The 27538-nt window shown below is 52.5% G+C and overlaps 2 protein-coding genes across 2 annotated transcripts in view; one reads left to right on the top strand and one right to left on the bottom strand.

Annotated features, from left to right (window-relative positions):
- Positions 1 to 7948, top strand: part of SLC8B1 (solute carrier family 8 member B1) — a 28319-nt gene extending 20371 nt beyond the window's left edge. Inside the window, exons 14-17 of the mRNA XM_068989851.1 lie at positions 1541 to 1694; positions 2802 to 2882; positions 4265 to 4329; positions 6901 to 7948. Of these exons, the coding sequence (XP_068845952.1) occupies positions 1541 to 1694; positions 2802 to 2882; positions 4265 to 4329; positions 6901 to 7098 (498 nt within the window). The 3' untranslated portion in view covers positions 7099 to 7948. The remainder of the gene's footprint in view (positions 1 to 1540; positions 1695 to 2801; positions 2883 to 4264; positions 4330 to 6900) is intronic.
- Positions 7949 to 8361: 413 nt separating this feature from the next.
- TPCN1 (two pore segment channel 1) overlaps positions 8362 to 27538 on the bottom strand; it is a 60456-nt gene continuing 41279 nt past the window's right edge. The window contains exons 12-27 of the mRNA XM_068989566.1: positions 27396 to 27444; positions 26868 to 26931; positions 25814 to 25858; positions 20720 to 20776; positions 20265 to 20318; positions 19133 to 19205; positions 17719 to 17826; positions 16672 to 16743; positions 16089 to 16178; positions 14721 to 14836; positions 13929 to 13975; positions 13309 to 13377; positions 13131 to 13215; positions 12207 to 12346; positions 11619 to 11699; positions 8362 to 10767 (exon numbers count right to left, since the gene is read on the bottom strand). Coding sequence (XP_068845667.1) covers positions 10648 to 10767; positions 11619 to 11699; positions 12207 to 12346; positions 13131 to 13215; positions 13309 to 13377; positions 13929 to 13975; positions 14721 to 14836; positions 16089 to 16178; positions 16672 to 16743; positions 17719 to 17826; positions 19133 to 19205; positions 20265 to 20318; positions 20720 to 20776; positions 25814 to 25858; positions 26868 to 26931; positions 27396 to 27444 — 1270 coding nt within the window. The 3' untranslated portion in view covers positions 8362 to 10647. The remainder of the gene's footprint in view (positions 10768 to 11618; positions 11700 to 12206; positions 12347 to 13130; positions 13216 to 13308; positions 13378 to 13928; positions 13976 to 14720; positions 14837 to 16088; positions 16179 to 16671; positions 16744 to 17718; positions 17827 to 19132; positions 19206 to 20264; positions 20319 to 20719; positions 20777 to 25813; positions 25859 to 26867; positions 26932 to 27395; positions 27445 to 27538) is intronic.

Here is a 27538-nt window from a genome sequence, read left to right as displayed (position 1 = left end):
AGACCTGGGTTCACTCTCTGGGCTGGGAAGATCTCCTGGAGAAGGAAGTGGCAACTCCATTATATTCATGGAGTTGTACAACCATCACCACCATTTGGGATTCATCACCCCAAAAAGAAGCCCTGTACCCCCTGACAGTCCCTCTCCATCCTCCCCCATCATCCTCTGGCCAGCACAGTCTTTCAGTCCCTCCAGATTTTTCTTTTCTGAATATTTCACATACATGGCATCACACAATATGTAGCTTTTGTTGCCTGCCCTCTTTCACTCAGCAAAATGTTTTCAAGTGTATCCATGTTGTAGCCTGTGTCAGGACTTCATTCCTTTTCATGGACTACTATTCCATTGTACAGGCATAGCATATGTTGCTTCTCCATTCACCCATGAATGAACCCTGCGGTTTTTTTTCCCCCCACTTTTTAGCTGTTATGAATAATGCTGCTATGACCATTGGTTTAGAATTTTTTGTGTAGATATGTTTCATTTCTCTTAACTGTCATCCTAGGAGTGAAACTGGTGGGTCAAATGTGAACTATTTGTTCACTTTTTTGAAGACCTACCAGCCTTTTCCACCACTGTAACCAGAAAGCACCTGAGTTCCTAATGATCACATCCCAATGGTGGAATTGTTTTGTCTTTGGGGGTGTTTCCCCCACCACCATTCTCTCCATTCTGCAGGATGCAAAATAATTTTATAGGCAGTTTGTCCAGAGAATTTTTTTCTAAAGTTTACTTAAACTGATTATTGCTTTTAAAAATTCTAGTCTTTATTTTTAGAAACTCTGAATGAATTTGAACCCAACGGAATTTGAATTTTCAGCAAATCGATTATTTAGAGAAATGTTGCTGTTTTTTAGTCAGTCATGTCCAACTCTTGGTGACCCCATGGACAGAGTAGCCCACCAGGTTCCTCCTGTCATGGGTTTCTCCAGGCAAGAATACTGGAGTGGGTTGCCATTTCCTTCTCCAGGGGATCTTCCCATCCCAGGGATTGAATCTGTGTCTCCTGTGTTGGCAGGCAGATTCTTTACCACTGAGCCACCAGGGAAGCCCAGAGAAACATTAGCCAGTGTTTCTTACTAGTCTTTGAGGTACTCACACATGCTCCAAGATGAATGCATCTTGAAAACACGATGCTGAGTGAAACAGGCCAGTCACAAGGGCCCACATACTGTATGCCCCGTTTTTATCATGTGTCTAGAATAAACCAATCCAGAGCCAGAAAGCAGAGTGGTTTCCAGGGGCTGGGAGGAAGGTTGGGTGGGCTGGGGAGCACCTGCTCATGAGTATGGAGTTTCTTTTTGTGGTGATGGGGTGGCATTTGGTCCATCGACTAGAAGCCTGATGAGAGCTGTGATGTACCCCTTTTTGACAAAATGTTAATGCTGAGCTAGCATTTTATTGAGCACTTACTGTATGCCAGGCCCTAACTGCTTTGCGTCAACTAACTCATGCTCGTGACTACCTCACAAGGTAGGTACTATGATCATCCCATTTTATAGGTGAGGAACTGAGGCCTTGTTCCTGTTCCCTCCCCCAGCTCTTTGCTTTCCTGGGCTTCCTGACCAGCGCCCTGTGGATCAATGCAGCTGCCACAGAGGTGGTGAACATCCTCCGGTCCCTGGGCGTGGTATTCCGGCTGAGCAACACCGTCCTGGGGCTCACGCTGCTGGCCTGGGGGAACAGCATTGGAGGTGACTCGGGGCCGGGTGGGCTTCGGGAATGAGCACGGCTACCTCACTGCTCTTTGCTCCCCCACCAGAATGGCATGTGGGCAGGGCTTCCCAGGACATCCACCCTCAGCAGCGCTCAGTGCCTACTGAGTGTGTTTGGAGTGACCATCACTGGGCTTCAAGTGGGATGGTCTGGACTGTACCTGAGACTGTAGAAGCTCCAGTCTCATCTCTCCTTGCTGATGCACAGATACTTGATGGCTCCCCAGAGTTCAGGCAGGACATGGAGCTCATTGCAGTCAACCAGCAGAATATATCCGGCTGAGCAACACCTACCCATGCTCATAGGTGTGGCATGGGTAGGCATTCATGCATACATATTGAGTTAGCCAAAGAATTCATTTGGAGTTTTCCATTCGACAGGAAAGAAAAGGCGGAATGAACTTTTTGGCCAATCCAATACGTATGTCCTTCTTTGGTTAGAGCAGCCAAGTACGGTTAATCAGGTTGTACATGGCCCAAGGGCATGCTGACAAGGGGGTCAAAGGCCCCAAAACTAGCTCCCCTTCCACTCACCTTTTTGGGCCCCTTTTCCTAATTTGCACAGAGGCACTGTGTATGCTGGGGCTTCCCAGGTGGTACTAGTGGTAGAGAACACATCTGCCAATGCAGGAGACGCAAGAGGTACAGATTTGCTTCCTGAGTCGGGAAGATGCCCTGGAGGAGGGAATGGCAGCGCACTCCAGTATTCTTGCCTGGAGAATTCCGTGGACAGAGGAGCCTGGTGGGCTACATACAGTCCACGGGGTTGCAGAGTCGGACACGACTGAAGTGACGTAGCCTACGTGCGCTGTGCTGGCAGGGTCAGGACCTGGGTGAAAGACAGGCGCTGTCTTGTCACACCCACAAGGTTGCCCCTGGTGGGAAGGAAGCAGGTGCATTAAGGAGGGAATTGTGTCTTATGGGACAGTGTGGCTTCCCACAGCACCCGGACGAGCTAGTGCCAGAGTCAGGCAGACATTCATCAGTGTGTGTTGACTGAATGACTGGGTGAGAATGAAGGAGTAGTGACCGACAAGGCCCAGGGAAGTCTCGCACCGCTCAAGGCCTTCTCTCGTTTCCACACAGATGTCTTCTCAGATTTCACGCTGGCCCGCCAGGGCTACCCGAGGATGGCGTTCTCGGCCTGCTTCGGTGGCATCATCTTCAGTATCCTTTCTGCGGTTGCCCTTCCCTCAGTGCTGGGAGCCAAGGGTGGGCTCTATTCCGCCCCCTTGGGACGGGCTTTCACTGGAACCCCTGCGGCAGGTGACTCAGCTGCTTGAGCCTCAGCTTTTTCATCTATAAGATGGGGATATTGAGAGGACTGACCTCATAGGTTGTAAAGATCGAATGAAGTGACAGAAGTGCTTGGTAAACAGCAGTGACGGCAGATATTCATCTTCTTAGGGCAGAGGTATTGTCAGCAGGCACCCACATACTGAGCTCGTGGAAGACCTCTCTCCCTCTTACAGATGTCATGGTCTGTAGATGTCAGGGGTGGCACATTTTTTCTTTTTCCCCCTAATTATTGTTCTTGACTGTGCTGGGTCTTTGTTGCTGCCCAGGCTTTCTCTAGTTGCAGCAAGTGAGAGCTACTCTCTAGCTACGGTACACGGGCTTCTTCTTGCAGTGGCTGCTCGTGTTGCAGAGCATGGCCTCTAGGGTGCATGGGCTTCAGTAGTTGCAGCATGCAGGCTTGGTAGCTGTGGCACCCTGGGTTAGTTGCCCTGCAGCATGTGGAATCTTCCTGGACCAGAGATCGAACCCACGTCCTCTGCATTAGCAAGCAGACTCTAAACTGTTAAACCACCAGCAAATTCTGCCAAATTTTTTCTTAAAGGGTCAGAGAGTACATATTTTAGATTTTGTGGGCCATAGGACTCTTGCCACTCCTCAACTCTTCTACTGAAGTGTGAAAACAGTCATGGGCAATACATGAACGAATGGGCCTGACTGTCCCAGTAAAACTTTATTAATAACAGCAGACAGTGGGCCGGATTGTCCTGTAGGCTTTCATTTGCCTGGTCTATATAGAAAAGAGAGGGTCAGGCAGCCTGGGGCTGTGAAAAAGGCAGGGCTTGGAATCCAAGCAGTCTTGGGTCCCGGTTCCAGCACTGCCACGTGCCAGCTGTGCGACCTGTGTGCAGATGCCTCCTACCATTTGTCACGGCCTGTTGCCGCCGTGACCTGCTCCTGGCTGTAGGGCTGTGGCCTGTCCTGACCTCTCAGGTTGGGGTGGGAAGGATTGAGCCTTGGCTGGAGCAGTGTCCCCCGTGCCATGCTCCATCACCAGTCCTCCCAGTCACTTCACATGACCTCTGTTTCTCCATCTCACCAGGCCCCAAGTGTTTGTCACTTCCTGTGATCCTTACAGATTGAGGCAAAATGTACACTGGACACTCTTAGAGGTGCTAAGGATAAGGCTTCCTCAGAGAGGGCTTTTGAGGGAAGGGAGCAGGTGGCAGCCAGAGATCAGAAAGAGCGTCAGTGGGCTGCGTGTCGGGGTTATGGGTGTTATGTTCCAACAGACTTCCTGAACTGGACTGCAGATGTGCTGGTGGGAGTGGGGCTGGGCTGCCTGCTCCAGATCTCCAGGGCCCACATGGAGGTGAAGGTAAGTGCTGCATGATTCAACAAGGAGCCGCTTCATAAGGGCCTCCTCCTCCCCTCCCCGCTGGACCAGAGGCCATTCACATCTCGGCAGGTTACACTTACTGGGGAGAGGACTTGTCTAAATGTGTGATGTCTGATTTGTAGCATATCTTTAAAATATTTTGCATATAGGGTTAAAAGTCTTCCTTGCAAGGTCATGGAGTGATTATAAATAAGACGTGGCTTTGAGGGAAGGGGGCAGGAAGGCTCTGGACTCCTGACTTGGTCTCATCACTGAAGTGTCTTGTTATAGGACTTTGACTGAAGTAGAACTCTGAGGGTCTCTAAGCCTCAGCTTCTTCACCTGTGAAATGGGTTGATCCCACCCCCCAACTTCCTGGATAAGCACACACGAGTTAAGGGCCAGGCTGAACACCTTATCCCACCCCTGTTGGGAGAGGACAGGCCGGGATGAGAGAGTGTTGACGACAGCCCCAGAAGGGAGGAACCTCCAGATTTGAAATGCACAGAGCAAAAGAGGCTCTGTGGATTCAAGGGGCTCTGCAAATTCCCTGGGGCCACATGAGACCTCTTGACCCCGCATTTTAAAATATACTCCTTGGAGACATATGAAGGTTAGGACCCTTGAAGGACAGGTCACCAGCAAGAAAACACTACTTGGGGGCAGGTAACCCAATTGTGTAGGTGACCTGGATGGGCCTCCCTATGGCCAGATCTTCCAGCTTTTTCCAAGAAGAAATTGGGATTCCTAGGTGAGCTTTTCTCTTTGGAAATATTGCATAGGCAGATGCAAGGCAGATGTGACCCAGATTTGCCCAGAGTTTACATTCCCAGGCACTCGAATTCTGAGGCCAAACCAGAAAATGATGAAGATGGGGTGGGGCATGTGGCCCAGGGGACAGTTTTAAGGTGAATCTTGTGGAAGCACTTGGAACGTGCAGCTGAATGATGGAGTCATTCATGGGAACAAAGTCGCCCAGCTCTTTCTCTGGGAGGCAGCTAGTTCTTGAATAGCCGCACGGACGATGTGTAATGAACTGGCTGTGGGCCAGCCTTTCACAGTGGCCACACCCATAAGCCAAATAGCTTCTGCTGGAAAAGTTCACTTTTCTAAGGGGTAAACACCCTCTGTCTGCAGATTTTGTTTATACTTCTCATGGGTTTAATAGGTTCCTTTCATTCCTGATTCTCAGACAGCTCCAGATAATGAGGCTTCAGGGTTGGCCCCCCGGGGGCCCTGTTTCTTTCCTTTGGCTCCTTGTGGAGTGTGTGTCTGCATTTCCTCTGCCTTTGTGCTGAGTTTAGGAAATGCTCCTGCAGTTAATTGCGTTAAGACACAGGGCATCACAAGAGGTCATCACAGAAGGAAGTCCGAGCCGTACTGTTGGCTGAAAAGCAGGTTGCTCTTAAACATGTACCTACTGTCTGGTCCCATGTCTGGTTGCAGAATACACGGGGCTTTTGGTGCACACGTGTACCCACACATCTGTGTGGTCATATGTTGCTGTATGGGAAGGCAGGGGAGGGTAAGAGCTTGGACTTCGGATTTGGGCTGTCACGTACTACAGTCAATCCTTGACAGGAAGTAGGGATGCAGGAATTAGGGGTACTGACCGTCCCACATGTCACAAATCTGCATAGTGCTGTCTCTGCCTCAAAAGCAAGTGAGTGAGTGATAGTGAGTGTCCAACTCTTTTCGACCCCATGGACTGCAGCCCGCCAGGCTCCTCTGTCCATGGGATTTCCCCGGCAAGAATACTGGAGTGGGTTGCCATTTCCTTTTCCAGCCTTAAAAGCAAAGGAGTTGATAAATGAATGGCCCAGGGGCAGGATACTGAAAGAGTTAGGATGGAATCAGGACTCAAACCCTAGCTGTTTTTCAATATTTATTTGTCTGTACCAGCTCTTCACTGCAGTATATGGGATTTAGTTCCCTGACCAGGGATCAAACCTGGGCCCCCTGCATTGAAAGCACTGAGTCTTAGCCACTGGACCAGCAGGAAGTCTCAGACCCTAGCTCTTTGGATTCCACATATTGTGATCTCTAATCCACCGTGGACTTTCCCCCCCTGGCTTAAAGATTGTGAAATGAGAATACGGATGCTGTGGTTGAAAGAAACCCACACGCGTGGACTCAGGCAGTTCAAACCAGTGCCGTTCAAGGGCCAGCCATACTCACTTTCCTCGACTGCAGATTGGTGATTTTACACAATGAGGGGATGAGAGGGCATGGTGGGTGCGAAATACCTAGTGTAGTGCCTAGGGTTAAGCCTTCCATATGTGTTAGATAGGTGCTAAGTCTGGAGGGGAAAGAAGTGGGAAGGGGACTATTTGCCATGGACAGTGGAGCTGGGGGGCTACAGTCCCTGGGGGTTGCAAAAGAGTCGGACACAACCGAGCATGCACACGTTCACGTTCAAGTGGTTTAAAAACACTGAAATTCAAGTTGGGGGAGCTATCTCACAGGGAGGCCAAAAGTCCTCCCTGGTCCCTAAGGAGAGGCCCGCAAACCTCGGTTTGACTGTCAGCTGCCGTAACCCAGCCTCTCTCCCCTGTTCCCCGCCCCCCGCAGCTGGAGCCGGACGGACTGTTGGTGTGGATCTTGGCCGGCACCCTGGGCCTCAGCCTCGTCTGTTCCCTGGTCTTGGTCCCGCTGCAGTGCTTCCAGCTGAGCCGAGTTTACGGCTGCTGCCTGCTGCTCCTCTACCTGACCTTCCTCGTGGTGGCCTTGCTCACTGAATTTGGAGTGATTCACTTGAAAACTGTGTGAGTGAAGCTGCGTCAGAGTCCGCCTGGTGGTCGGGAGGTGTCACTGCAGGCGATGAGATGGAGGATGAAGTGCCTTCTGCAGAACCCGCGTGGCCCCAACCGTGAACAGGGTGTGGGTTCGTGGATTCTAGGTCACTGCCGTGCGCAGTGAGGACAGTCAAACCTTGTTTCTGGGACTGTGGCGACGGGGCTTCCCTGTGGACAGAGTCCCAGCGGCAGGCGGAAGACTTCCTTGCATTACCTTCAGAGCCTCTTTTGAAGGTTGGGGTCTGGGTCGAAGGGGGAAGCCTGGGTGTCTTCCAGGCTGGTTCGGGAAGACCCCAAAGAATTCAGGGCTGGAGGTGGTTAGTCACCCCTTGCTGCCTTCCTGCAATGTTTCTCAGGGCCTAGAGGGCTGCCAAACCAGGGTTTAGGGAATCAGGGTGACTTGGACCTGGCAGATAGCCTGTGTCGGGTCAGCATACAAAGTGTTCTGAGTTTTGGAGCTGCACCGTCCAGCAGAAACATAGGAGACATGACCCTAACTGTGAATTTCTGAGTCGCCATGCTAATAAAGCCAAAAGAAAATGGTGAAATTAATCACAATATGTATTGCTCCTCAATGGCAGCCAGTGGCAATGGCCCATCAGCGGCTCCAAATTAGGCGGTGCAGCTCCAGGCTCAGCCTCTAGAACTGTCTGCTGGCTTTAGAGGTTTCCCTAGCTGCAAAACAGGAGTCAGTCTGTCGGTACCTGGTGCCTACCTCAGGGGGAGCCCTGGGCTGGGGTTCCCCTGCCTGCAAGCTCTGGGAGGGTGGTGAGCACTCCCGGGTGCCTTCCTGCTGGCAGCCAGTGACCCCCTTTTTAATAAGTCTTTTTCCATTTGCTCGATGCCTTAGGCTAGCAGTAAAGGGATTTGACTGTCTTTTCTTCCAATGAACATAATTATTAAATATTTCAAGGATACAGAAAATAACATACACACAGCTGTTACTAGTTCTTCTTAACCCGGGCCAGGGTGACAGGCAGTTGGATCCAGGGCTGAAGGTTCTTGGGCCTGATGGATCTGGACTTTGTGGCGCGTCAAGGGGTGGGGCTGAGGTGGTGTCATGGACCAGCACGGCTGGGTCCTGTCCATGCTCCCCATGATCGTGGAGGCCACTGCGTGGTGCCTGCTGGAAGTCACGAGGCAGCAGCCACAGGTACAAAGCGGAGGCTCTTTATTAATATGCCAGAAATCCGCAGACATGGTGGGTTTTCTAGGTAACAAATCGCCGACGTACAAAACCTTACAGCATCGTTCCCGCTACCGATACAAAATGATTGTCACATGGTGTGGAGTAAGGCTGGGTTAAGGGAGGGAAGCGAGGAGGAGGGGCCGGATGGCGTCCCCCACCAAAGCTGGGTCAGGGCACAGGGCCATCAGACGCTGACTGATAGGTGGTAAGGGGCCCAGAGCAGGCCGGCACGCCTCACGTCGGCGTCACCGAGCTGAGGTGAGAGGGTGTCCGAGCTGGGTGAGCTCACAGCCCTGGGTGACACCCGCTCCCTGCTTGATGGCCTGTGTGCGAGCTGGAGGGTCCACCCTAGGAGGCCCCCAGTGACCACATGGGGCAGCTGTCCTTGGCCTCAGTGATGAGGGCGCCCACCAGGGGCTGGAGTCTGGGCCGTCAGCACTGTTGCCACTTGGCCTCCGTCCTGTCCCTGACTTAAAACAGGGCCTTTCGCAGGACAGGGGTGGGAAGCCTGGACTCAACCCCACTCTTCCTGGTAGCAGCCGTCACCCTGGGGGTGGGGGAGTGTGCTCAGCCTCCCTGGCACCCCTCTTCTGAGGGTAGATGCTGAGATCGGAGGACTCATGCCTTCCTTTCAAGGCTGCCCCTTGCCTCCTGCTTCCAGAATGCCCATTTCAGTACACAAAAGCTAAAAGGCACCCGGTTGTGCAAATAGAGTTCCTTCTCTGGAGCGGGGAAGGGGTCCAGGCCTGGGCCTGGTGCCAAGCTGCCCACAGCAGCCTGTCGCTCCCCAGAGATGAGGAGGACAATGTCCTTCTCCTGATTCCTGGTGGGAACCTCAGTGGTTCTCAGTGATTGGTTTGTTTCCCTAAAGGGCTGTGCTTAAAAAAAAAAAAGAAAAAAAACCACCACCACTCCTCCCCTGATGAGGGGCAGAGCTATGGGATGCTGGCTCTGGCGATCAGCCCTCCGAGGCCACAGTCAAGACTTGGCCATGGAGGTGGGGTGGGGAGCCAGATCCTGCCCTGCTGGAAGGAGAATGCGGGGAGGGCAGAGGCTCTGGCCCCCGCCTTCCTAGCTCACGGAGGCACCTGGAGAGCTGCGGTTGGAGCAGGACGCCCAGCGGGGGCTCCCCCCCGCCCTGTCCTCCCTGCATGCTGCCTCCTGCACCGGTGTGCAGCCCAGGAGCCACCACTGCTAACCCCACCCTGTCGTGCATTCACGCCCCGACGGCACTCCAATCTCAGGACTCGCCCAAGGTCCCCGGGAAACTGAGGGGCCATCAGAACCTCCTCGCGGGATGGGGAAACCTTGGAGCGAGCCGAGTCCCCACTCCCACCTCAGTCAAGTCCACGGGGAGTGACTCGCTCAAGGTGAGGGCAGAGCCGGCCAAGGGGACCAACGTGGGCGGCCGTGGACGGCCTGAGGTGAGCCTCTGCTTTTTGTTCCCTTTTCCTCAGCACGCACACTTGTGAAGGACCTGCTACGGTCTTTGGCAGAATCCTGAATTAACCAAAATATCTTTTTGCTTGAACAAGACAATCCCAAGGCAAAGGGATTTAAGGAGAAAGCCCATTCACTTTAGGACTTGTTCTGGGGTGGTAGCCACTGGCCTGTTCTCCTCCTATGGGCCATCTTAGGAGCATTTTCAGCAACAAGGGTTGAAACTTACGGTAGGTGAGAAGGCTCATGGAGCCAGGATACAGCATCTCTGGCCGCCCGGTGCTGGCTCAGATCTGACCACGTGGAGTACCCACAGACCCGGATCACTGGTTCCGGTAGGTGCTTGCTGGGTACTGGTTTCCCAAGGGAACACCCATTCCATTATCACATCTGGAGACATACCAACCCGAGGATGTGGGCTCTTTCCTTCCTAAGTGGTTTTGTCCCCAAAGCAGGACACAGGAGCCCTGGTCTGTAGGGCAGGTCAGTGGGGAGGCTGCTGGGTGGGGAAGGATTCTGAGAACAGCGTCAGGAAGACGGTGTGACAGGCACGCGGGCCCACTGTGAAGGCCAGCCCTGCAGAGATCAGCAGGTCCATTCACGTGCTCTTGTGAAGGGGCCTTCAGGAGCCTTCCATGTTAAGAGCCGCTCTTGGTGGCCTGACCGCCCCCAAGAAGCAGCCGACTTCCAGGGTTAAATAGGGTAAGGCGGTTATAAACCAAACCCCATCTTGTCGGCCTTGTTCTCCTTTCTGTATATAAATATGTGCATATATATATGGATGTGTATATATATATAACATATACATATATACACATACATTACTTTGATACATTGTAGTAAAATAATACTATTGTGTTATTGCATAGAAGAGATGGCTTTTGCAGGCTGGGCTTAGGTGATGGTCTGGGAGCGCTGGCGGCTGCCTGGAGGCTGCTGGGTGGCAGGGACCACGCAGCTGCTGAGCTGTCGCTGATGTTCCTCCTGCTTGCGGGCGTGTTCCTCATACCACTCCTAAAGCAAGAGAGCAGACAGGGTGCTGAGTGGGTCCCACCAGCTAACCCCAGCCTAATGGGGGTCACCCAGGCCGGGCAGCACTGGGGCCTCCACCTGCTGTGGGCGGCAGCAGAGAGGCTGCTGCTAGGGCCACCCAACTGGGACCGAACACCACCCCCAGACCTGCTGGGAAGGCTGACTGTGCCCCTAAGTGGAAAAATTACTGTGCAGTCTTTCCCTTTCTAATTAGAGGTATGCAAACCTCCTTGTTCAATGTGCTTTGCACAAACCTCTTTGTAAATGAGGCCCAGGTAATAATCACCCTTTGCCTGTGAACATAATCTGTGTGGTTCACAAAGAGATGTGGCACCCCCCCCCCCCCCCGCCCCGAACCCTCCATGGTATATCCCCTTTGAGCCGGGTGTCCTTATCTTACACTTGAAAAACCTGGAGCTCACAAGTTGTATAAAGTTCCGTGCAGTTTCATGCACCTCCTAACTCCCCTCTTTGAAGAGGCTGGTCCTGGCAAGCCGGCCAGGAACCACCCCGCCATGCTCCCTCTGCCCTGTGTGTCTCCTGCTGCGCGTGTTTCCTTCTCAGTTCTGGCTCAGAGGATGAGAAGGAGATGAGGTCAGTGACATGCGGAAGAACAGACGGGGGCTACCTGTGTTGGGGAACTAATGCTTCAGGGGTTCAAGGCTGAGCCCTGAAGGACCACTGGTGGTGGTTCCAACAGATAATCCCATAGCTCCCCACCGAGCATGCCCCACAGCTCAAGACGGGGACTGGAGATGGGCCCCCGCCCGGCAGTGGGGAGGACCACTCCCACGCAGGAGGAACTGGCAGCGCGGTCGGGGGGGTGCTCCTACCTGAATCTCCTCTTGGTACATCTTTAGGCTCAGGTCGCTTTTGGTCCTTGATCTCCGTCCCAGAAACACCAAGGTATTTTGCTAGGGAAGAATGGGGAGGTTACAGGGACCCGCCCGAGTCTGGGCCCTGGTGCCTGGCTTCTGCAGGCCTCACATGCTCCTCTGGCTTCTGCAAAGGTGCCCCCCTCCCCCAAAAAAAGTCACTAAAACTTGTGGGGACAGGGGACTTCCCTGGTGGTCCAGTGATTAAGCCGGAGAAGGAAATGGCAACCCACTCCAGTATTCTTTCTGGGAGAATCCCATGGACAGAGGAGCCTGGCGGACTATAGTCCATGGGGCTGCAAAGAGTTGGACACAACTAAGCAACTCAACACCAACCAGTGGCTAAGAATCCATCTTCCAATGCAGGGGCTGTGGGTTCGATCCTTGGTTGGGGAACTGAGATCTCACATGGCTCGGGGCAACTAAGTCTGTGTGCCACAACTAAGGCCCAGCACAGTGACACACCCACAAACACAACTTGAGGGGATGGACAGTGGGGGAGGGTTTGCACTAAGCTCCTTCGGACAAGGCCCTGGGGCTCCCCACCTCGTATCTCTCCATCTGGGAGAGGATCTTGAGCAGCTGGGCAATGTCTGAGTTGGCTCCCCCTGCCTCCCGGTAGAGCTTCAGAACTGCGACCAGCTCGTCTTTGGAGAGCTCCTTCTCCAGGGTGATGCCGCCGTCCACTGCGGGAGGGGAGGGCAGTGGGAAGGCGCCTGGCTTGGTCTGGTTTAGCCAGCCTCCCTGCTGCCCCTATAGGGGGCTTAAGGTTCCCTGGATCTGCAGGATACAACCCCCCCATGTCGCCCCTACCATCTAGCACTCCCATCCCTCCCGTTTCCTGCCCTTCACAGTTGCTGTGAGGAGCGCTGCTCAGGCCAGCAGCGTACAGGGGACAGGGTTGCAGGAGGCCATCCCCGAGCCAGAAGGAAACAATCACGTAGCCTGAGAGGACAGAGATTTGGAAACAAGTCGCCACAGGGATGTGGCGGTTCTGATGGAGAATCTGGAAAGAACAGAGGACCAGCACACAGAAAGCCATGCAAGCTGGGAAAAGGGAGGCTGTCACTGAAGCCGGGCCTGTCAAGCTGCTATGGGCTCTGCGGCCCACAGTACTTACACCGTTTAAATCAAGAACCAGAGGACACACGTTGTTTGGAGCACAGGGACGGTAACTAAAAGGAACAGCTAAGGGGTGAGCAGTCTGGGAGATAAGAAAGGTGGGACAGAGGGCTGCTGGGGTCACAGTCGGCCTGTGGCTTTTCTTGATCTCTGATCTGTATTGTTCTGGTTTTTAAGATGAGATCCTGAGCGTTTTTGGTCATTAACTATTTGAAAATAATGCAAATAAGAGATCAAGAAAGATAAGCCAGACTGATAAGCTGAACTGCCAGAAGACTGGACATCCAGACAGCTGAAAAGCTAACAGCTGAACAGAGAGGCAGACAAGCGGCAGACACCCGCACTGACCTTCCGAGTCCTGGTTCTTGCGGCTGTAGTTCATTCGGAAGACAAAGGCTTCGAGGATGAAGGCCACAATGATGGTCATCACCACCTGGCCAGGCACAGGGAGGGGAGGAGAGAGGAATGGGGGGTGTGAATTGCGATGGGGCCCCAGAGCCCGGGCACTCTGCGGCCCCCGACCTACCATGGTCACGATGTAGAAGGTCATGAAGTAGAGGCGGCTCCAGTGCGAGGTCTGGGAGGTGACACCTTCCTGCAGACAGAGGGAAGCAGGCGGTGAGCGAGCGCCGGGGGCGGGGATGCGCTGTCTACCCAGCCTTCTCTGTGGCCCCCGCTCTTTACAGACCCTTCCTGATTTGCCTTCAGTTGTGGAGACAAAGGAGGCCGACCTGGCTCCTTGGGTGCAAAAACTCCTCTGTGCGCCTTAGGCCTGGACGCCTCCCCGTTCAGCGCTAATGGCGCAGGACTAAGGCAGGCAGCCTTTGGAAGACTTTAAAGGATGGGAGAAACCAACCAAGCACCTTGGCCACACTGTTCCTTGATTGGCAAGTTCCCCCCACAGCAGTGGGAGCAGGACAGAGACCAGAGGCTGGCTGCCTGGCCTCTCCTGGCTGGTGAGGGATAAGCAGAGAGGGTGGGGAGCAAGGCCACATTCAGCTAATGGTGCGGTGGCCCCGGGATTCAGCCCATATCCTGGTCTCCCCCACAGAACCCCGGCCCCCTGTGGGGGACAGGAGAGCAATGCACCCCATGCTGGGCTGGGTGAGGGCAGACACCCCCAGGAGCTGACGGGGAAGTCCTTACCATGATGATGTACCAGTTGTTGACAACCGTGAGCTCGAACAAGGTCACTGCCAAACAGAAGGGAGAAACAGAAGTGTCTTAATCAGACCCGCTTTTGCAAAGAGGGGTCAGTGGCCTCTGTCCACCTATCCTGGGTACCAGGCACCTGTCTGACAGCCTGGGCTGTGAGCTCCAGAGAGAGCGGCCAAGACCCTTCCAGAGCTCCTGCCCCATAGGAAGTGGTCCCGTCTCGGCCTGGCCCCCAAAGCATGCGTCTTTTGCCTCAGAAGCTCGAGATGCTGGGGTGGGGATCCTGAGGAAGAGCCCCCCAGACCTTCCTCGGTCTAGGGATGTCATGAGGGGGTGCTCTGAGAAAGCTGCGTCTGGCAAGGCCCCTACCATCCGTGGCCCACTGCCCTTCCAGCTTCTCCGTGGACGCCAGGAGCAGAGCTGTGTGGGCCTGGCCTGGGTGCACAGGGCACTGTGGCTGGGCCCCCCTGTGACACTGGGGTTGTGACAAGGGGGGTGGCTCCCCAGCATCAGGCTGTACCCGTCCCAGCCAAGCGTGAAGCTCTGCTGCTCCCCGATGCTGGGAAAGGGACAGCAGATGCAGGAAAACCTGGCGCCCGAGTGGGCCCTGGGGTCTGGCCTGGGCTGCACCCCAAGCTGGGCAAACCAGAGGCTCCATGGGGGCCAAAGAGGACTCGAGCAAGTGTGGCAAACGCCCTGGGGAGGGGGAGGCCTCAGCCAGCTGCACTCCCCGACACCTGGGACCTGTGGGTACCACGGCCCACCTGGGCTTCCTGCACTCACCAAAGCTGTTCAGGATGTTGTCAAAATTATTGAGATAGTAGTAGCCCTCCTCCACGATGGTCCTGTTGCCCACGGTGTGGTTCAGCCAGCGGTAGGCATCTGCCACTGTGCTTGTACTGGCCGGGGAGACAGAGGGGTGGGGGGAAGGTTACAAGACAATTGGTCACCTTGACAGAGGACAGAAAATTTAAACAAACCAAGGTCTGACCGAGGAGCATCTGGCCTGGACCAGCCTGGTTTCCTGCCCAGCACCGCCCCTGCCAACCCTCAGCTCTCTTGCCCGTCTTCCTGTCTCAAGGGGAGTCCCCAGGGTGCTGGTGGGAACCCCCGGACTCGCCCCCCACATCCTCCTCCACTTGGCATTTCTCTGCTGCTAAGACCTTCTCCCTCTCAGCAGCTGGAGGAGGGGAGAGAAAGACAGTGCCTCCTCTAGGCAGCTCCCCCACCCCGCCAGTCTGCAGGGTGCTCTGGAGGCCGGGTGCCAGCAGAGCCTGGAGAGAGGCCCACTCCTCACGGGGCTCCCCCAGCACCTGGCCGAGCACTGTATATTCTCTTCTGTTGTAATCAGTCACCCCTGTTCTGAGAGCTTACTTGCTACTTCCCTCCCAGCCTTTTTATGACTCGTCTGCTGTAAATCACGCTGATGGTTTGACACGTTTGGTCCTTGGGCCCCCGAGGAGTTTGTTCAGAGGGCAGCACCTGACAGGGTGGGGTCTAGAGTTTAAACTTTAAAGCAGCTGCCCTGGGGGTTCTGGTGTGCCCTAAGATCTGTGACCCACCACTATGGGCTCTGGTTCTGAGCCCAACATGCTGCCGGTGGCTCTGGGACCTTTATCCATTAGTGCCTGAAGCTACAAGGATGGATTCTAAAGAGAATACTGGATGCGTCATGGGGGCCTGGGAGGAAGGAAGGGATCACAGGAGGTTGTGTTCCCCGCTCTCTGTCCTTCCCACGTGTGTCTGTCTCATCCTGTCAGTCCACCCTTAGCTGACCTGTCTGCCCGTGGCCCCGGCCAACCCGGGGACAAGTAGGTGGAAGCCACGGGCCCCTGGCCCACACTCCAGCAGTGGAGCAGCCTCCAGTGTTCAGCGTGAAGGGAAAGCTGACAGAGGCCTTTGGGAGAGAGGCTCCCAGAGCCAGCCTGGGGGACAGGGTGAGTGGCTCAATGTCCTCGCTTCAGAGAGGCCCCTCTCCTAGCTGCTGCACTGTGCTGACAAGCCCTGGAAGCTCGGCACAGCGATCCCAGGGCTATAACGGGCGTGGTGGCTTCGGGGGTCGGGTCCCTGGGGAAAGGCGGCTGTGCCAGTCCCGTCCGGGGCCCTCCAGGAACGCAGGCTGCCCCCGGGGGGCCCCGGCTGCAAACTCACTTGCAGCAGTTGGCGTAGAGGATTCCACAGAAGAATTCCATGCCCACGATGGCGAAGGAATAGTAGAAGATGAGCAGGGTGAGGCCCAGGCTGGGGAGGAGGGGCAGAGCGTGATCGAGGGCCCGGCGGGAGAGCCCAGCTTGCCCGGCGGCCCTGGCACCGCAGACCCCCGAGCTGACAGAAGGGAGATGTGCGCCCCTAGCCAGGTGCGCCAGCTGGAGAGCGCCTGCAGGGGGCGGGCCTCGGATTCGGGTCGGGGGGTGGAAGAACGGCCCGGGTGAGGACTCGCACCAGACGCCCCTCGACCAGCAAGTCACCCCTTACCTGTGAGGGCAGACACAGGTGGTAAGTGAAGCTGACAGATCCCCGCCCTCCCTGACTGACGGCTCAGTGAAGACAGTGGGGCCAGGGAGACCGGTGGTGGTCAAGACCTCGGGCTCCCTGAAGACCCTCGATGTCCGTCCTTTCCGGGACTCCTCCTCGCCCCTTCCCCGCCCCCCACGACCACCCACCCAGCTGCCCGCCCCGAGAGGGCACAAGCCTCGTGGCGCCTGGCCCTGGGGGCCCAGAGTCAGGGTGCTACCTGGCCATCCGGGGCAGCAGCTCAAACATGGTGTCCAGCACGTTGCGGTAACGTTTCTTCAGCTTAAACAACCTGAGTGAGGGAAGAGGGAGGCCAGCCGGGTCACTTGCAGACACCGGGCGTGGCCACAGCCTGGCCAATACACTGCACCGGGGGGGTGGGGTCAGGGCAGGCCCGGGGCCTCTCTGTCCCCTGAGTGCCTCCTCTCCCCCAGAGTCACCAGCTGGGCACTTGGCTTAGGTGACTGGCACCCTGGGAAGGGCGGTGGCAGTGCCAGGACGTTGGGGGCAGGACGGGACGGGCCCCTCCCTGAAAGGGTTCAGGGCAAGACTCTGATGGCACAGCTGCAGTGGTTATTTGCCTCCGCTTACAAATGAAGCTCGAGGCTCAGCGCAGGGCGAGGCCTTGGCCGAGACACTGTAATGACCCCGGGAAGAGGGGAGAAGGCCCTGCCCAAGGAGGCTCCTCCAGATAAGACAGGGTCACCCCGTCCCTCACCTCCATGCCTCCCTCCCGGGAAGGATGGGAGGGGGCGATGGCTGTGAATGGGCTTGCAGCTGGATATTTTAGAGGAAAACGAGGCTTCAGAGGACACAAGGAGACCTCTTAACTGGCAAAGGACAACGTCTATAGATTTCTACAGATCTGTGCTGGATTCCTACACTGGTGCCTGGGGGGAAAGGTGAGACCAAGTGATGGTTTTTCATGACAAGAGAGACTGTGCCAGAAAATCATGACTGGGGCGCGGTAGGGTCTCAAAGGGTCTCTTTGGACCCTCAGGGGGCGGTGGCTCCCTGGTCTGTGACTGAGCACATGGGTTTCTGTGGCTGCAGCTGATACCAGCACAGGCCAAGTTCACTGGAGCCCTGAGCTATGGTTCTCTTCCACTGTCAGAGGCAGCAGGCTGCACAGGACAAGGCCCCCAGCACCCCCCAGGCACCAATCCTGGGTGCTCCTGCAGGGGCGGGCCACCTCTGACGCCCAGCCGGTGAGCCTTCAGGCTCCATCTAGTCACTGCCCACCCACCAGACCCAGCCCTGCCACCACCTCAGCAGCTGGAGGGGACGCAGGACCACTATGAAGTAGAAGGGCTCCATGTTGAAGGCCAGAGCCAGCAGTCCCAGGAAGGCAAAGGCTGTGACGGAGAAGTCGAACCTGGGGATGGGGAGGGAAGGAGGAAGAGAAGCTGAGGTCTGCTCAGCCCACCCCCCCAGCCTCCCCCACTGCAGGGAGACCCCCCAGCTGGTAAGGGACAATGTCCCCAGGCTTCTACAAACGTGTACCATTTCCTACGGTGGTGGCCTGGGGAAAGCTGAGAGCAAGGGAGGGTTTTTCTTGACAAGAGACAAAAAATCAGGGCTGAGGTGCAGTAGGGGCTTGGAAGGTCCCCATGGACCCTCAGAGGTTGTGGTGCTCTGGTTTATGACTCTGAGCCCACACACCAAACCACCGCAAAGGCATCCGCAGGCCCTGCAGCTGGCCAGCTTCCTGCCACCGTCGGGTGCCCTTGAGGCTGCCGTCGCTGGGCCTCTCAGTCAACAGCCCATCCCTCAGGGGTCAGAAACCCCTTCCTGAAGGTCTCACGGCAGACACGGGATACACCAGTGACCTTGGTGAAGGGACTGCGGGGTGGGGCAGGACCACAGCGGAGGCCCTCCTGGAGGCCAGCTCCCCCAACGCAGGACAGAGGACCCTCCCCAGATACATATTAAAACCCTGCACCTGCCAACTGCGAGCGCACGCCCTGCTGCTCTGCCCAGCTCCTCTCTACTTACTAACCTATTTCACGCTCATGACCCAAGACCACGTGAGCGAGGCCTGACTTTGCAGGTGAGTTAACTTTCGTGGGCAGTGAGCGACTTCTTGGGGTCTCTGGAACAGGGAGGGGGGCCTCCAGCTCGATGCTGACCATGCATCAGGCTGCGTGCCACCACCTCTGTGAGTGTTGTGGTTTTCATGGAGGATAAGAGAGCTTAGTTGTCAGGGAGGGGTGTGGGGTTCAGTGACTCAGAAAGAGCCAGGCAGCCTAAGGACTCCCAAGAGGCCTCATCCAGGAGGGACTAGTGGGGTGGTCCCAGGGAGGAAGATGAGGGCCTGACCCTGGCGGTGCCCGGAGCCACAGGCAGAACCCCTCCAGGGCACAGAGACCCAAGCTGGCCTCGGACCTTCTGGTGGTGGGTGAGGAGGGAGAGGGCCCGTGGCTTTCATCAGTCTCTCTGACATGGTTGAGAAACATGCTCTGGGGACTTCCTTGGTGGTCCAGGGGCTAGGACTCCTCACTCCTGAGGCAGGGGGCCCGGGAATAAGATCCCACATGCCGCAACTAAAGACTTCACATGCTGCAACTAGAGATCCCACATGCTGCAAAGACTGAAGATGCGGGTGGCACATCTAAGACCCTCCACGGTCAAATAAGTAATCAAATAAAAAAAAAAAGGAGCGGCACATGCTCTGTACTCACAGGTTCCATCCAGAGGACAGGTACTCGACAGGGCCCAGGCCGGCAACTTTCAGGAACAGCTCCACCGCGTAGACTGTGAGCAGGGGGAGGCAGTGAGCGGGGGCCCTGCTGCAGCCTCCCCCACACCTGGCCTGTCTCCTTTCTCAGGACTCTCCTGAGGTCTGGTCGCACGCCCTGCGGACACCCACATCCCACCTGCACCCCCAGTGGAAGTGTGGGCTCTGGAGCAGGGCCAGGCCCAGATGCTGGCCAACCAGGGCTGCCTGCTAACAAGACCAGCATGCGCTCCTGCTGCCTGGGGGGTTGCCAGGCATTGTCTGTCCATCCGACGGATACTTCCTGAGCACAACTTCCGTGCCAGGCATTGCACTGGATGCTTAGAGTTTAGAGGAAGACAGGGAATGAGTATGTTACACTGGGGGAGGTGTTACATTTGAAACAATCAGGGGCCAGCTTGGATGTGATCTTGGCCTGCGTGAGAGGCGGAAGGAAGGTGGGAGTCCCTGGAACATGATGAAAGGAGGAAGTGAAGGGGGAGCTGCGGGGGGGTACTTCGGGTCACACGAGAGGCACAGCCGGGAATGGACCCCCAGGGCCCTCTGAACCGAGTGTGTGCGCTGAGTCCCTATGCTACTCTGAACTCCGCATAGGATGCCAGAGGGCACTGATCAAGGCAGTCGAAGTCCCACTTTTTAAGAAGAATGAAAACAATTTAGGACGTGGTGTTACTAGTCATGTCTAATGTTTAGACGTGATGGGGGGAGAGGGGTATCAGGCAGAGGGGTGTGGTGAGGGGATGAGTGCACTGGTAGAGGAGACACCCAGGCAGAGGCCCAGGGCTAAGAGAGGGCAGGGGGTCCTGGGGAGCAGGATGTGTTCTGGGGGACAAGGTGGGGGGGGGGCAGTGCTAGTGAGAGACGAGGCCTCAGATGAAGGCTGAAGGGGCCCCACATGGCCCTGTGAGTCACGCCCAGCACAGGGACTTGGTTAGAACAGGGACGGGGGAGAATCAGACTCGATTTTTGCTTCCCGCTGCTGATGCTTCCCTGCTTTAGAGAAGAGCCACGAGACCCTAACCCAGGAGGTTCCAGCCAGTGGCGAGGACACAAGCAAGGCCATGTCAGAGACTTACTAGTCAGGAAGACGAGGTAACTCCATGGCACGTGCCTGGAGACGAAGTTCCCACCTGTGAGAAGAGGGGCAGCAGCTGAAGAGGTGGGCGAGGGGCTTCCCTGGTCCAGTGGTTAAGAATCTGCCTGCCAGTGCCGGGGACATGGGTTCGATCCCTGCTCGGGAGAGACCCCATATGCAAGGGAGCAACTAAGCCTGTGCTTGAAGAGCCTGGGAGCCACAGCTACTGAAGCCCCTGTGCCTAAAGCCCGTGCTTCGCAGCAAGAGAAGCCACGGCAATGAGAAGCCTGTGCACCAGGACGGAGACAAGCCCCTACTCTCCACAGCTAGAGAAAACCCACACCCAGCAACAGAGACCCAGCACAGCTGCAAATAAATAAATATAGATCTTAAAAAAAAAAAAACAGGTGGGCCAGGTGTGCCCACAGGACAGGCTGGTCCCCTTGCCGGGCTCACCTTTCAGCATGAAGGTCTCCACGAGGATCCAGACCCCGTTGACCGCCACCACCAAATCTGCAACAGACAGGCTCATGAGAGAGAGAGCACAGGTGGGTGCGGAAATCCACAGGTCACTGCTGCAGCCCCTGGTTAGTTTATAGGGAACTCTGAGCGAACGCAGGGCGGCTCCCCACACCCAGATAACAGGTGACTTCCTGCTTAGTGCTTTTACCATGAGCTACATCGACCAGTGGTTTCACTTAGAAAACAGCTACAGGTTTCCAAAGACACGCTCTAGGTCACTGTAGGGATGCCACTTAAGACGCTTCAGCACAGTAGAAGCTAACAACACTGCAAAGCAACTGGACTATTTTAATTGATACAAATTTAAAAACCTGTTTCCATAAAACCTGCAGCTTATTCCAAGCTGATGTATAAGATGGACCACATACATTGGGTTTGAGTACTGACAACATCTGTTTCTCCCTAGAGACATCTGCTTGTTCAATGACTCCAGGAACTAATTAGTAAACTTGCACATGCACTTGGCCTTTCGTCTAGCAATCCTGCTTATGGGACCCACCCCAATGAGACACTGGCAAAAACAGAATGACATATGCTGCAAGCTATTTAGAAGAGCTATTTGTGGTTGCAGAGAAACTGGAAAAACAGCCTAAATGATGGATAGGAGGCTGGATGAGTAAACCATGGTACATCCATGAAATGGTATACTGTCAACCATAAATCTTAATTATGTTGAACTGGTTCATAGGGCTTTCCAGGTCTACTATATCCTTCTACTTCTCTATCTATATCACTAAATTTTTGAACAGTTTGATATTGAAACTCCAACTAAAAATCTTACTGTATCTACTTAATTATAATATATAATATATATTTGATATATATGTATCTACTTAATTGTAATATATAATATGTATTTGATATATATATGTATCTATTTATATGTAATATATAATATGTATTTGATATATATGTATCTACTTAATTGTAATATATAATATGTATTTGATATATATATGTATCTACTTAATTGTAATATATAATATATAATGTAATCTACAGTTGTAATATATAATGGAACCATACGTAACTTTGTTGTGTATTTTCCAAGTCTCCTGTAAATGTGTTATCACACTTTCACAATTTAAAAAAATAAAACAGAAGTTAAAAAAAAAAACCACTCATGAAGTAAATGTATAATACCCATAGAAAAGAAAGAAAAAAACTATCATCAGGAATTAAACAGTTAAATATTTAAAAAAATTAACATTTCTATGTATTAATGTGGTGTGGTCTCTAGGACATATTGTTAACTGAAAAAAAGCAAAGTTGGAAAAAGTCTATAAACTGTGCTAGTTTATGTAAGACAGGAAAATGTGCATATATGCATCTACTTACAGTTTTACAAATGGAAGGATAAAGCATCATAAAAGTTACCCACTGGGGGAGGTGACAGGATTAAGTGAGACTTCCTTGAGTATATTTTGTCTGGTAGATCTGACTTGTAATCACATATATATATATATACACACATAATTATAAAGCAAAATTAAATGTAAAAAGCAATCTCTAAAATAATGTTTAAATGCTCCATCATTCCATTTTATTTTGGCCGTGCCACACGGCATGTGGGATCCCAGCTCCCCCAACCATGGATCAAACCCGCGCCCCTGCAGTGGGAGCACAGAGTCTTAGCTCCTGGGCCGCCAGGGAAGTCCCCTAAACATTTTTTTTTTTTTTAATGAAATAAACGGCAGTGATGAACCTATCTGCGGGAAGGAATGGAGATGCACATGTAGAGAATGGACTTGTGCACACAGTGGGGGAGGGACCAATGGAGAAAACAACAGCACAGACACGTTATCGTGTAAAGCGGACCCTGGTGAGAAGCTGCTGTTAACACAGAGAGCCCAGTCTGGTGCTCTATGCTGACCTAAAGGGGTGGTATGGGAGGAGAGGGAAGTTCAAGTGGGAGGGGATATATGTATAATTATGGCTGATTCGTGTTATTGTAAGGCAGAAACCAACACAACATTGGAAACATTAAAAAACAAATTTTTTTTTAAATAAAAAAAATGAAATAAATCTAAATATGCATCTAGATGGTGACATACCCACATGGAGAAAAACTATTCCGGGTGACCTTAAGACATAGTCATCTAAATGTATATCCCTACAGTGGTGTTTCTAACAATTTTAATGGTTAAGGTTGTGCTGGTGTTGTTCTTTGAAGACTGTGTGTGGACTGTGTGTGGAGACACAGTGTGGACTGTGAGATACAGCAAGTGAGTGGTTGTGTCAGTATTGCTGGGAACTAGAATTTTAAGCCTGGGAATTTAGATATGAAAGAATGATGGAGTTAGGTAAAAACCCAATAGTCCGAAATTTCAATTAAGAATATCAAGAAAAATTCACAAGCTAGTTTCTTTACAAGAAAAAAGAAAAAACCAAAATCCTACCTCTGCCCATGGAAAGTCCTGGAAACAATAACCAACTCCAAGCAACATGTACTGTTAGCATCTCTGACTGTGATCTCTAAACACCATTTCCCATTACATGGAACCAGAGCTCCTGAGAAAGGTGAACCCCACCAAAGCTCTGGATGAGTAGAACGGTCTGCATCTGTGCAGTCCCATTGGTCATCATTAGCCAGATGTGGTTACTGAGTGCTCAAACATCGGCTACTGTGATGGGAACTGAATTTATAATTTTAGTTGGCTTAAATTCAAATAGCCATGTGTGGCTAATGGCTGCCATGTGAGACAACACAGCTCTAGCTCTAACTACCAAACTACAGGGCATAAGCAACAGTTCAGCTCAGTTCAGTCGCTCAGTCGTGTCCGACTCTTTGCAACCCCATGAATCGCAGCACGCCAGGCCTCCCTGTCCATCACCATCTCCCGGAGTTCACTCAGACTCACGTCCATCGAGTCCATGATGCCATCCAGCCATCTCATCCTCTGTCATCCGCTTCTCCTCCTGCCCCCAATCCCTCCCAGCATCAGAGTCTTTTCCAATGAGTCAACTCTTCACATGAGGTGGCCAAAGTACTGGAGTTTCAGCTTCAGCATCATTCCTTCCAAAGAAATCCCAGGGTTGATCTCCTTCAGAATGGACTGGTTGGATCTCCTTGCAGTCCAAGGGACTTTCAAGTCTTCTCCAACACCACAGTTCAAAAGCATCAATTTTTCGGCGCTCAGCCTTCTTCACAGTCCAACTCTCACATCCATACATGACCACAGGAAAAACCCTAGCCTTGACTAGACGGACCTTAGTCGGCAAAGTAATGTCTCTGCTTTTCAATTTACTATCTAGGTTGGTCATAACTTTTCTTCCAAGGAGTAAGCATCTTTTAATTTCATGGTTGCAGTCACCATCTGCAGTGATTTTGGAGCCCCCAAAAATAAAGTCTGACACTGTTTCTACTGTTTCCCCATCTATTTCCCATGAAGTGATGGGACCAGACGCCATGATCTTCGTTTTCTGAATGTTGAGCTTTAAGCCAACTTTTTCACTCTCCTCTTTCACTTTCATCAAGAGGCTTTTTAGTTCCTCTTCACTTTCTGCCATAAGGGTGGTGTCATCTGCATATCTGAGGTTATTGATATTTCTCCCAGCAATCTTGATTCCAGCTTGTGTTTCTTCCAGTCCAGCGTTTCTCATGATGTACTCTGCATAGAAGTTAAATAAGCAGGGTGACAATATACAGCCTTGACGTACTCCTTTTCCTATTTGGAACCAGTCTGTCGTTCCATGTCCAGTTCTAACTGTTGCTTCCTGACCTGCATACAGATTTCTCAAGAGGCAGGTTAAGTGGTCTGGGATTCCCATCTGTTTCAGAATTTTCCACAGTTTATTGTGATCCACACAGTTAAAGGCTTTGGCATAGTCAATAAAGCAGAAATAGATGTTTTTCTGGAACTCTCTTGCTTTTTCCATGAGCCAGCGGATGTTTAACTCAGATGACCATTATATCTACTACTGTGGGCAGGAATCCCTCAGAAGAAATGGAGTAGCCATCATGGTCAACAAAAGAGTCCGAAATGCAGTACTTGGATGCAATCTCAAAAACGACAGAATGATCACTGTTCGTCTCCAAGGCAAACCATTCAATATCACAGTTATCCAAGTCTATGCCCCAACCAGTAACGCTGAAGAAGCTGAAGCTGAACGGTTCTATGAAGACCTACAAGACCTTTTAGAACTAACACCCAAAAAAGATGTCCTTTTCATTATAGGGGACTGGAATGCAAAAGTAGGAAGTCAAGAAACACCTGGAGTAACAGGCAGATTTGGCCTTGGAATGCGGAATGAAGCAGGGCAAAGACTAATAGAGTTTTGCCAAGAAAATGCACTGGTCATAGCAAACACCCTCTTCCAACAACACAAGAGAAGCCTCTACACATGGACATCACCGGATGGTCAACACCGAAATCAGATTGATTATATTCTATGCAGCCAAAGATGGAGAAGCTCTATACAGTCAACAAAAATAAGACCAGGAGCTGACTGTGGCTCAGATCATGAACTCCTTATTACCAAATTCAGACTTAAATTGAAGAAAGTAGGGAAAACCGCTAGACCATTCAGGTATGACCTAAATCAAATCCCTTATGATTATACAGTGGAAGTGAGAAATAGATTTAAGGGCCTAGATCTGATAGATAAGCAACAGAGGAATGCACAAAAACAAGGCTGAAGGACAAACAATCCTGTTTCTTCAACTAAATACTGCAAGAGGGAAAAAATGGATGGGGGAGAAACCTACAGATTAAAACAGGTCAAAGTGACACGTCAACCAACCACAATCTGTGGTTCTGGAATTTGATTCCCAAAACCCCAGGTCTGGAGAAGGGGCGATAAACTGGACTGAGGGGATTAGATGGACAAGAAAGACTGGCCAGGAGACGATCATTGTTGAAGCTGGGGGATGGGTGCGTGGATGCTCATGACAGTCCCTCCACTTTCACACGTGCTTGGAATTTTCTCTGATAAAACGCCAATGGCATGACTTATCCCTTGCCCCTCCACCTTCTGGAGCAGTAAGACTCAGGAGAGAGACCTAGAGCTGTGGCACTTCATACTTACACATGAAATACTGGAAGGCCTTGGACTTCACAAGGATATTAATTCCTGTTTGAAGAGAAGAAATGGTAACAGTGAAATTTTCACGTATAAGTACATAATCACCAACCACATATGCCATGCATGTAAGCAAATGGGGTGTTTATGTCCAGGGGACAAAAAAGGAAGGGCCTGCTCTCAGAGGAACACCCATTCTTATGCGCCCAGACAACAATGCATTGGCAACAACTGCTCTGGGAAGAGCCTGGGCAACCTGGAGCTGTGACAAAACAGAACAAGGTTTTGCTGGCCGCTCCTGAAACTTCAAGTTTGCTCCTGGCCTAGACCCAGCACTGTTTACTCATCCACTTGAATAACATATCTTCCCAATGGAATGGAAAACTCGCTAAAGAACATGGAATAGTAACAGCTGTGCTCAAAGTTCTACTCTATCTTGGGAGAAATCCCAAAATAGGATATACCATTTTAACTTTTTTTTTTTTTCTGGGCCACACTGAGCAGCATGGGGAACTTCCCCAACCAGGAACACAACCTGAACCCCCTGCATTGGAAGCATGGCATCTTAACCACTCGACCACCAGGGGAGTCTGGCCATTTTAACTCTTGTTCAAAACGGCTGAACTGTAACCCCTGTGAGCTAAGCATATCCTGTGTGGAACTTCAAAACTGGCAGGAAATTCAGAGAAACCTACTAGATAAATGACACAGTGGACTCAAATGTTAAAAGTTTTAATTTTTCTTCTAATTATCTAACTTTGTATACATTTCCTTCAATGAATAATAGTTCAATATTGATTAAACTATTCAATAATAGTTGAAAAAATAATCCACAGTTCTTTTCTGTTTGGTTTTTACGTTACTGATTTCCCTCCCTAGTCCAATACTGATTCTCTGCTGGGGTCATCACACTCTCTTTTACACAGACAGTTCATACGCATGTGCGCGTGTACACACACACCCAGCCACTCTGGTCATGTTCTTTAAACGCTCATCAGTGGACTCTGGAAACCTCCATTCGTCCCCAGCAGTCAGGACGCAATGTTCAGGTCAGCCTTACCTTTGAAGATGAGGAATGCTGTTCTGGGAAGCTCATCAAACCAGTGTTCTCGATTTTTCTTTGCCTGATCAAGGAACAGGGCCGTGGGGGGAGAGAGTTAGGACCAGGGACTGGAACCCAGCCCTGGGGGCCAGGGTGCTGCTTTCCTTTCCTGCTCTCTGACTAACTGGGGAAACCATGAAGATACTCAGGGATCTACAGGACAGCCGAGGCCTGCTGGCCTTTTCACTGTGCTGTGCACTGGCATTATTTTATATGAGCCTGAAACTAACGCAGCGGGGTAGGACTCTCACGGCCCCACTTCCCAGGCGAGACAAGCCTTGGAAAGGTTCCATAACCTGCCGGACGCCACACGGCGACTAATGGGGTCTGAGACGCAGGGCTCTGAACTAGGACGGCACATTGCAGGGGGATGGGCAGGTGGCCACCTGTTCTCTCTACAGTGCACGGCACCCAGCCGAGAGCTGGACTGGCCTCACCCCCCTCCCCTGGAACCGTCGGCCTAGTCCCTCCCCGGAAAGCACCCACCTTCCACTTTAAGGCGGCAACTTCATAAATATCATGAAAGTCCTTCAGGCTGTCATAAGCAACAAGGGCAAAAGAAAAAAAATCAGGGCACGTTCCCACAGAGCTTCAGTGGTTCTCATACCCGCCTGCCTATGGTCACCTTT

This window comes from Capricornis sumatraensis, chromosome 17, assembly GCF_032405125.1.
Source record: "Capricornis sumatraensis isolate serow.1 chromosome 17, serow.2, whole genome shotgun sequence".
Lineage (NCBI taxonomy): Eukaryota > Metazoa > Chordata > Mammalia > Artiodactyla > Bovidae > Capricornis > Capricornis sumatraensis.
Note: the sequence above shows the minus strand (reverse complement) of the source record. Positions and strands in the feature narration are given on the sequence as shown.